Raw genomic sequence first — 10270 nt, forward strand, 5'->3', positions numbered from 1 at the left:
TTTAAGCTCATCCTTGATACGTTGTCATCCTCGCTAGAAATAAAATGCTCAAATATTTGACTTCCATCAAAGTCCACCCACGACAGTCCACTAAAGCATTGCTTGTACATTACCTTTTGTTCCAGTTTACAGTCGAATGACTGGACTATTTCAGAGGGATTACAATCTATCTCCATAAGCGTACGAGACGGGGAGGGAGGTCAGGGAAATCAACTGCTCCTCCCCCGTGCTAAAGCAAATATTCAGACAAAATGAGCTGGCCTAAAATACTTTTTTCATGGATTTCCGTTGTTCTACCCTCAAAATTAGTGGTAATCCATGTCAAAATACATAGGGATTCGTTTGGAACCCGATATAGCTGTTTAGTGGTAAGCAGGCAACCCAGATAGCTGAGGTGAGTGCCCAGTACAGCGTGCTTTAACCTTAATTGGATATAAGCACGAAAATAAGTTGAAATGAAAATCAAATAGGAATAAAAGTTGTTATCCTTTCGATCATTTTCGTTTAATTCCGGGGAAAAAACCCAGCCTCACAACCTTTACAAAAATGGGACCCGCCGTATGTCTATGTCATCTTACGAGTTGTTTCGAAACGTGTTTAACAAACGAAAAGTTAATTGGATGCGTCTTTGAATAAGAAGTTCCAAGATGGTGGTCTTAAACAGCGCACAACGTCTGACGCACATTAAAGGAGAATCTGTTACTCTATGTATGCGCAGTCCTGTTTCAAATTGCGTTATTGGCGTGCGGAATAAAAGACTCATACCAAATTAACCAACTTGAAAAGCCAAAAAGTCAAATGCTCCCAGACGGCATCTTAATAAAGCAGTTCTTTTTGTGTGCCGCGAATCCTTTCATTTGACAATATATCTGTGACACTTGGAATCGAGCAATCGACCAGCTGCCAGTACGGATACCGATTTTCTCCTTCGTTCCCTTTCAACTAACCACTTTAATCAGATAGGCCAATTGAGACCGTATACGTTTAACTATGTAAGTGTTTCACGCAATAATTAAAAGGTTCCAAGTTTTCGAATTCCTATGGGGAGTTTCGCGTTAATGGATGATCATGTTCGGGGAGCGGTCAGGGGATTGTAAACCTCCGATTGATTTCGGCAATGCAATTAAAGACGCAATATCGAGGATTTTCGTTTTTAAACTGAGACTGTGGTAAAGTTAATGTGCTAGTATTCAGTTGGTCTGGGAAGTTCAGTTGGGTGTGGGGATAAAAAAGGGGAAGAGTTATTCCTTGTATTTCACCTTAAACACTCCTCTGGGTATTTTAAAGGTCACGGCACACAAGTAAAACATACTACGACTTACAGGAAAAACCTTTTGTTTAGTTCAGAAAATCTCAGATATATACTGAGGCTAGAAAGTTATTTTTTAAACATATTTTTAAATTTTGTTTTAATACCACTACTAGAGCGCATTGATATATTACACATCGGTTAATGGATGTCAAGCATTTGATAATTCTGACATATAGTCAAATAGGAAACCCACTACATTTTTTTTCTATTAGCAGCAATGGATCTTGTATATGCACTTTTCCCACAGGCAAGACAGTATACACTATGACATTTGATATATAAAGGTACGACTTGTAGAAAAGCTTTTGTTTAGTTCAGAGAATCTGAGATATACACTGAGCCAAAGAAAGAAATGTTTTATTTAACGACGCACTCAACACATTTAATTTACGGTTATATGGCGTCAGACATATGTTTAAGGACCATACAGATATTGAGAAATGAAACCCGCTGTTGCCACTTCATGGGCTACTCTTTTCGATTAGCAGCAAGGGATCTTTTATATGCACCATCCCACAGACAGGGTGGTACATACCACGGCCTTTGATATACTAGTCATGGTGCACTGGCTGGAACGAAAAATAGCCCAATGGGCGCACCGACGGGGATCGATCCCACACCGACCGCGCATCGAGCGAAACACTGAGCCAAACGGCTAAGCACATTGATTTATTAATCATCGGCTACTGGATGTCAAACATTTTATAATTCTGACATAGAGTCTTAGAGGAAACCCGTTAATTTTTTTTCCATTAGCTACAAGGGATTTTTTATATGCACTTTCCCACAAGCACGACAGCACATACCATCGCCTTTGACATACCAGGAGTGATGGCTGGGACGGAACTGAGCCAAAATGTATTCAGGTTAGTACAAATGTATTGGGACTGTCCCAAGACGTTTTTGACTAATAGACAATCTTGACATTTTCACAAAATTTTATTTGTAATGATAAAGAAATATTTTCGGACGTTGACACGTGTTTGTTGCGATTCGTCTGCTGGAATTTATATTGCATATTATTAACTTGTTTTTTTCCTCCCAAAGATAAAAAAAAAGGTCAAATATACGTGTGAGAAAAAAAGAGGAAATTAGGCGACACGCGGTATCCGATCCAGATGTGGTACCATTGTTACTGCTCGTTTGTCGGCGCTTGGCATTCTTCTCCTTATTGAAATCAATAAGAACGGTAACTGAAACGAAATTATCCATGCAGAATTGGGATGTTAGCACCATTCCTGGAATTACTATAGAAACCTTCATTACGACGTGGAAGGAAATGGATAAAACACACACGCGCGCACGCACACACACACACACACACACACACACACACACACACACAGAGAGAGAGAGAGAATGTGTGTGTATGTGTATGAGTGCCTGAAAACTCAAAGTGAAAGAAATATATGTAACTGTAAATAAATAAAAATAAAAATAAAAAACCCCACCCAAAACGTTTATAAATTATTTGACTATTTTTCAGAAACTCCTAAAATTTAGCCACGTTTTAAAGATCTCCAAAAGAAATGAAAGCAAGAAACGTTTAACTGCCACTCTCTGAGACTTTGTCTATAGGAGAAGTGCCACTTTGTCTATAGGAGGACTGCCACTTTGTTTATAGGAGAAGCGCCACTTTGTCTATAGGACTGCCACTTTGTCTATAGAAGTGCCACTTTGTCTATAGGAGAAGCGCCACTTTGTCTATAGGAGGACTGCCATTTTATCTATAGAAGAACTGCCACTTTGTCTATAGGAGGACTGCCAGTTCCTTAGACACTACATCCTTTGTACTTTGTCTATAGGACTGCGGTGTCGTTAAACCTTCATGTATGGTCTATATGAGGACTGCCACTCCCTTAGACCACGGGGTGTTTTATACTTTGTGTATGAGGAATGCCACACTTACAGCCTTTGTACGTTTATATTACTGCCACTCCTTAAGAAAATATACCTTTTGTACTATTTTTTATAGGACTGCCACTCCCTAGACAACACGACCTTTGTACTTTGTCTGTAGGACTGCCACTCCCTAGAAATGCAGCTTCCGTACTTTGCTTTTAGGAGGATTGCCACTCTCTTGTGTAAGTCAGTGTTAATTCATAAAGAGAACTGGGATACTAAGTCTCCTATCTTTAATATTTTGCAACTAGTTTGTAAATATGATTTGTGTGATGTGATAGATGACTATGTATGTAATTCTATGTTTACGACTAAAAGCATATGGGCTCAACTTTTAATGCAAAATATACGTTCCCATGAAACTACGTTAGTAGAAAGACAACTCAAATCTAGACTGTCTCTCTCACGCTATTGTACAATTAGATCTGGTTCTGAACATAGACTATGGAAACTTGCTTTAGAAAAACCACACAGCTTTCGTGATATCGCTAGACTCATTCGTGTTGGTTCAACTCCATTGCAATCAAAAAAATGTTTATGTGGCACAGTAGCTCATGATATAGTTAAACACGTGTTTATGTCTTGTCAAAATAAACTTAAAGAAAGCGATGTTCTGTTTAACAAGGTATGTGACTTGCTTAATGTTGAATTATTTGTGAAGTTATGGGAAGATGAAGACTTGTTTTTATCATTTTTACTTGACGGTTTGCCTGTAGATTGCCAATTGTCTCTAGATTACGACATGTGGGAAAGTGTAATGCTACTGGTTAGCTATACACTACGAAGGTGGAACATTCTTCTTCAACACTAATAGTAAAGTTAAATGAAGTTATTTAGTATTGATTAGTAAATGTTTTTGTATTTTTACATTTATTTACTTTGATACTGAATTGTGTCCTGCCTATTTGTTATTGTATTTGTAAACTATTTAATAATCTTCATTTTATGGAGGAAATAAAGAATATCTATATCTATCTATCTATCTATCTATCTATCTATCTATCTATCTATCTCATCCTACTCTGTAGGACTGCCACCTCCAGGATTGCTTTTACAAATCTAAACTGCACACGATCCGTGATCATTGTGTTTTTATTAAAACGATTCTGTAGATAATTATGTGTCTAGTAATGATGGTGTGCGACAAGAACGTCTATGTGTTGTGTTTGATTAACGTGTCAAGTTCACGCTCAACCTCTTCTTTACGACTGTGCCAGCTGCCTTCAGGGAGAGATTCTAAAAAATGCGAACAATTATAGTATATTTAAATCAATAAATCAATCAATACATGAACATAAATAAATAAATCAATAAATAAATAAATAAATATACAATAAATAAATACACAAATACATAAATAATTCAATAAATATTTTAAACATTGCGCAGTAACAATTAAATATATTTCTACTTTTCAACATAAATCTTTGATCTTCTGAATTTGATACAAAAAGCAAAACACAAAAAACATAATAAAATAACTAACTAACTAAATAAATAAATAGTATGCACGATTAAATACGTTTCTACTTTTCAAACCAAATAAATAAATATACAATAAATAAATAAATATATAAATAAGTAAATAAATATTTTAAACACTGCGCAGTAACAATTAAATATATTTCTACTTTTCAAAATAAATCTTTGATCTTCTGAATTTGACACAAAAAGCAAAACTGAAAAAAACCCTAATAAAATAACTAATTAAATAAATAAATAAATAGTATGCACGATCAAATACATTTTTACTTTTCGAAGCAAATTTATAAACAAATAAATAAATATGCAATAAATAAATAAATAGATAGATACATAAATAATTCAATAAATATTTTAAACATTGCGCAGTAACAATTAAATATATTTCTACTTTTCAAAATAAGAAAGAAAGAAAGAAAAATCCGTTGCTGCAAAAAAAAGCTAATCTACATCTTTTTATTTATTTTTAGCACACATGCTTTTAAAGGGATGTTTAGACAGCAGCATGTACCACTGTTTTTAATACATGCAGTCTACCGAGGAAGATGTATTCTACTACCTTTTGGGCTTTGGCAAAACACTGTACAACTTTTCGTAATTGTGATGAATAATAATTGAATGTAGAACTAGAGAATATAACACGAGTGAACGTTATGTATAATTACAGTTTATCTTACGACTTCTAACACGTAAATATTGAGCGAAAGTTAGTTCGATACGTTTTAAGACGAGTTGTAAGTTAAATAGTATCTAACGGACACAAGTGTAATATTTTATTTATTTAAAAAATAAGTGTTAAATAAATTTGAAAGTCTCATTTGCATCTAACATTCCACAGTGCATGCGCTTGGACAATTAAGTTATACGTCACAGAGCAATAGTGTTAATGCCATTGTCGGAGTGACTTAGACGTCTGAACCATTATAAAGAAACAACTAATCAGATGTCGTAAATCGATCCCCCATATGTAGGATATCGCCGGTTGATACAAAAAGAAGAGAGACCCCCCAAAAAACCCCAAAACAAAAACCCAAAAAACCAACAACAACAAACAAACAACAAAAACCAAAAAACCCACAAACAACAACCCACAAATAAATAATTTAAAAACCCCTTCATGTTCGCTTCATCAGGTGTGTGAGAGAAATTAGTAGCCTACCTTTTCGGATATCTTTAATAATATCGTCGACTGTAACTCCGTCACTAGCTGCCTGAGAGAGATCTTCAAGTAACTGATTCTCTACAGTATGTAGCGCTGCTGAAAAACCCAATTGGAGATAGACCGATAATGACTGATAGACTGATTCTGTATTATCTGATGATATATTATTATTATGTTACACTGTGTCAAATCAAACTAAGACTACGTGTCAGAATTACCAAATATTTGACATCCAATGACCGATGATTAATAAATCAATGTGCTCTACTGGTGTCGTTAAATAAAGCAAGACACATGTTGAAATTAATATACGGTACATATCTTAAAGTCGCCGTCTCTCAGCTCCATATTATTATGACATCGTCTCCGTAATGCAAAATACAAACACAACTTCTGTTTTAATAAATTCATTTCTTTTCGCCATCAGTGTATATGATTGGCTGCCTTGACACAAAAAAACATATTTTCCGACATGTATATAAATCATCAGGGGGCGGGACGTAGCCCAATGGTAAAGTGTTCGCTTGATGTGCGGTCGGTCTAGGATCGATTCCCGTCGATGGACCCATTGGGCTATTTCTTGTTCCAGCCAGTGCTCCACAACTGGTGTAGCAAAGGCCGTGGCATGTACTATCCTGTCTGTGGGATGGTTCCTTCCTTCCTTCAGAGAAACCGTTCCATCATTCCGTAGCTAAAGACGAAGTAATACATTTTACCACTGGCGTAGTCTGGGATGGGATGGGGAGATGGAGTTTCCATCTACGAATAACACATCTTTTTTCTCCACCATTTGTTTTCTGTCGTAACATAACTCAACTCATAAACAGTGTGGTTGCCACCCCACCTCCTATGTGGGTTTCTTCCCAATGTGATCTTACAGTATCTATATTAACAACTGGATCTAAAAGATATCGAAGAATGTCGTGTCACAGGAAGAAAAATAATGTGTATGATCTATTTTAAAAGGTTAAATAAAAAATAGTCTAGAGCTTACAGCTTTGATATATTTAATATATTTACCATGCTGGCGGAATTCACCGAAGTTACCAACTTTTATGATGGGACGTAACATGTGCGCGCGTGAGTCTGAAATCACAAAAATAGCATACCAACATAAATACAGCATAAGCAGAATGACGTTACATTTGTGAGATCTAACACCAACCATTTAAGATTTGGTATTGATTGAAACATACTTTATTGGTTTAAAAACAAAATTGATTCTAAGCATAAGTTATACAAATCACTGGTCCTTCTTAGAAGTTGGTACTGGCGGCCATATTAGATTAATGCTAATTAGCACCCTTTTCGCTATCTGCTTTTGGTGGATTTCACATATAATGCTCAGATACAACAACCAACCCCGCCCCCCCCCAAAAAAAAAAAAACACACACAAAAAAACCCACAAAAACAAACAACAACAACAAAAAACCCAACAACAAATCTACACAAAAAACACAAACAAAACAACAATAAAAAATAACAAAAACAAACAAAAACAGTGTATTACAACAGTGTAATAGTATTACAATTAGCGTATTATAACAGCGTATTACAACAGTGTAATAGTATTACAATTAGCGTATTATAACAGCGTATTACAAACAGTGTAATTGTATTACAATTAGTGTATTATAGCGTAAAAAAATGCATAGCATGAGTACATGGATTTTTAGTTATTAAATATCTGGCGGATTAAATGAGCTACAAAGCATGAGTCACTGTGATTCACCTGATGACTGTAAATCTCTCGTTTGTGTGTTCTTGGCGCGGAGAAGCTTCTCCAAAATAGTAAATATGATCTCTTCTGTGTTAGTACTTTCCTTTTTTGATGATCCTTCTTTTGACGTATCTGCTAATTGTTCTTGGAATTGTCCTAAATCGTCTGAAAGATTCATAAGATTTTTTCTCTCCATATTTTATGATTATTTTGAAAACATTTGGGATTACGCCGAGGGTATACGGAAGGATTCGGGTGAATTACGAAGTATGACGGAAATTAATTTCAATATAATTTTTTTTATAAAATTTGTTTCAAGACGAAAAAACCCCAAACCCGTGATGGTATAGCCATAAAATCTGTTTATACTAGTATACAATTCAGAATTTATTACTGCACTTTTCCCCCTGTTTTTTCAATGTTGAAATAGACTAACAAGTTCGCCTATTGCATAAATATTCTCGATCGGTATTTTTAGAATTTGTATGCTCCCGAATAACGTTATAAAAGGCGAAGTGTAATTGGTCGATATTTAAATTGTTTTTTATAGATGAAATGTCACCTGCACATGGAAGTCCACGCAATGCTGTTAGATCTGCTGGTGAGACCAGTAGAGCTAATTTTAATCAGATTGCTATTTCACGCAGAAAATTATATTATTACGGAAGGATGAAATAAAATGAAATATGCATACTTTAAACTATATCAGTTGACTGTTAGTAGGAATTAAATGAACAGACCCTAGTTTCAACGCGTGAAAATTAATTTTGTGATATTAAAAACACCAGGATGACCAAAAACACTTCGAATGTACTGAAATGGATAATCTAAACAATAAAATGTAAGTAAAGTATGATTTCTGTTGTCAAAAACGGCTCTAATAGTAAAACATTTGCCTTAGTGTTTAAATAACTAGGATATGTTCCTTTAAAGGGACATTCCTGATTTTGCTGCAATTTGTTTTACATGTTATCGACTAACAGAGACTTTTTAACGATTGTAATTACGTATCAAATATATTTTTCTGCATAATATATTAGTGGCTGTATATCAAACGTGTTTCTGATCGTTCTAATATTTGTCCTAGGTTAAATTTCATTTTATTTCCTAAAATATATTTTTTCGTACGTACGAAAATATTTGAAGACAAAATTCAGTTTGGGCTTCTTACAAATATTAAGACGACTAGAAACACATTGAATATATAGATACTGATATTCTAAACAAGAAAATATATTTGATATGTAAGTTTAATCATAGAAATATTTTATTAGTCGGAAAGATCTTACAATGCAGCAAACTCAGGAATGTCCCTTTAATACGAATTGTAGTTTAGTCGTAGATTTACCGTTACGTGGAAAATTAGGTTATGATGTTTCATGAAATTGGTTCCAGGTCTGGGTCTGTCGAATATGGTACCAGTTGAAAAAGATACACACGTAATCGAATGTGACATTACACACCGCGTCGTAGTCCGAGTACTCTGACGGTAAGAGAGCTAGACGGGCATTTGGACAGTTATCAACGCTCTCTTGCCGTCAGAGAGAAATCTATATAAATCATGCGCAATCGCTGCCTACCAAACGGTAGTCAAAGATTCCCGCTCTAATACAACAACAATCCTATACTTGAATTAAAAACATCGATCATTTTCGAGTTCCATCATAAAAAATAATATATATATAACAGAATTTATATAGATTGGTCTCTGACTGTAGGAGAGCGTTGCTAACTGTCCAAACGTCCGTCTATAGTTCGCTCCATTATACTATAAACATGGTTTTAGTCATTAATTTTAGTGTGGTTTGGCGTAGAAATAAATAACTTGTACTAAATTTCTTAGTATGAAACAAAGGCGGTCCCAGTGGGACAGAATATAGCTTTGTTACCGTCAGAGTACTCGGGAAACCGGCCTCGGTGCTCGGGAAACCGGCCTCGGTACTCGGGAAACCGGCCTCGGTACTCGGGGAACCGGCCTCGGTGCTCGGGGAACCGGCCTCGGTGCTCGGGAAACCGGCCTCGGTACTCGGGAAACCGGCCTCGGTATTCGGGGAACCGGCCTCGGTACTCGGGGAACCGGCCTCGGTGCTCGGGAAACCGGCCTCGGTACTCGGGAAACCGGCCTCGGTACTCGGGAAACCGGCCTCGGTACTCGGGGAACCGGCCTCGGTACTCGGGGAACCGGCCTCGGTGCTCGGGAAACCGGCCTCGGTACTCGGGAAACCGGCCTCGGTACTCGGGAAACCGGCCTCGGTACTTCGGGGTGCCGGCCTCGTGAACTCGGGGAACCGGCCTCGGTGCTCGGGAAACCGGCCTCGGTACTCGGGACACCGGCCTCGGTACTCGGGGAACCTGCCTCGGTGCTTTGGGAACCGGCCTTACTGCTCGGGAAACCGGCCTCGGTACTCGGGAAACCGGCCTCGGTACTCGTGGAAACCGGCCTCGGCGTGAACTACACATCTGGCAGCAGACGGACTCGGGGAATTGCATCCGGCCTCGGTACTCGGGGAACCGGCCTCGGTACTCGGGAAACCGGCCTCGGGACTCGGGAAACCGGCCTCGGTACGGAAACCGGTGTGTGCTGGCGAACCAGGCCGAGGAGCAGGCGAAAAAAAATCTAAATGCTGATGATTCGAAACTGGCGAACCGGCCTTTATTAAAATTAAACCTCGGAGCTGGCGAAACGACTCG

The 10270-nt window shown here is 37.4% G+C and overlaps 1 protein-coding gene across 1 annotated transcript in view; it reads right to left on the minus strand.

Moving 5' to 3' along the window:
* Window positions 1–4292: 4292 nt before the first annotated feature.
* LOC121390282 overlaps window positions 4293–10270 on the minus strand; it is a 22538-nt gene continuing 16560 nt past the window's right edge. Inside the window, exons 7-10 of the mRNA XM_041522067.1 lie at window positions 7592–7744; window positions 6879–6944; window positions 5856–5954; window positions 4293–4450 (exon numbers count right to left, since the gene is read on the minus strand). Coding sequence (XP_041378001.1) covers window positions 4368–4450; window positions 5856–5954; window positions 6879–6944; window positions 7592–7744 — 401 coding nt within the window. The 3' untranslated portion in view covers window positions 4293–4367. The remainder of the gene's footprint in view (window positions 4451–5855; window positions 5955–6878; window positions 6945–7591; window positions 7745–10270) is intronic.

This window comes from Gigantopelta aegis, chromosome 15, assembly GCF_016097555.1.
Source record: "Gigantopelta aegis isolate Gae_Host chromosome 15, Gae_host_genome, whole genome shotgun sequence".
NCBI classification, from domain to species: Eukaryota; Metazoa; Mollusca; class Gastropoda; order Neomphalida; family Peltospiridae; genus Gigantopelta; species Gigantopelta aegis.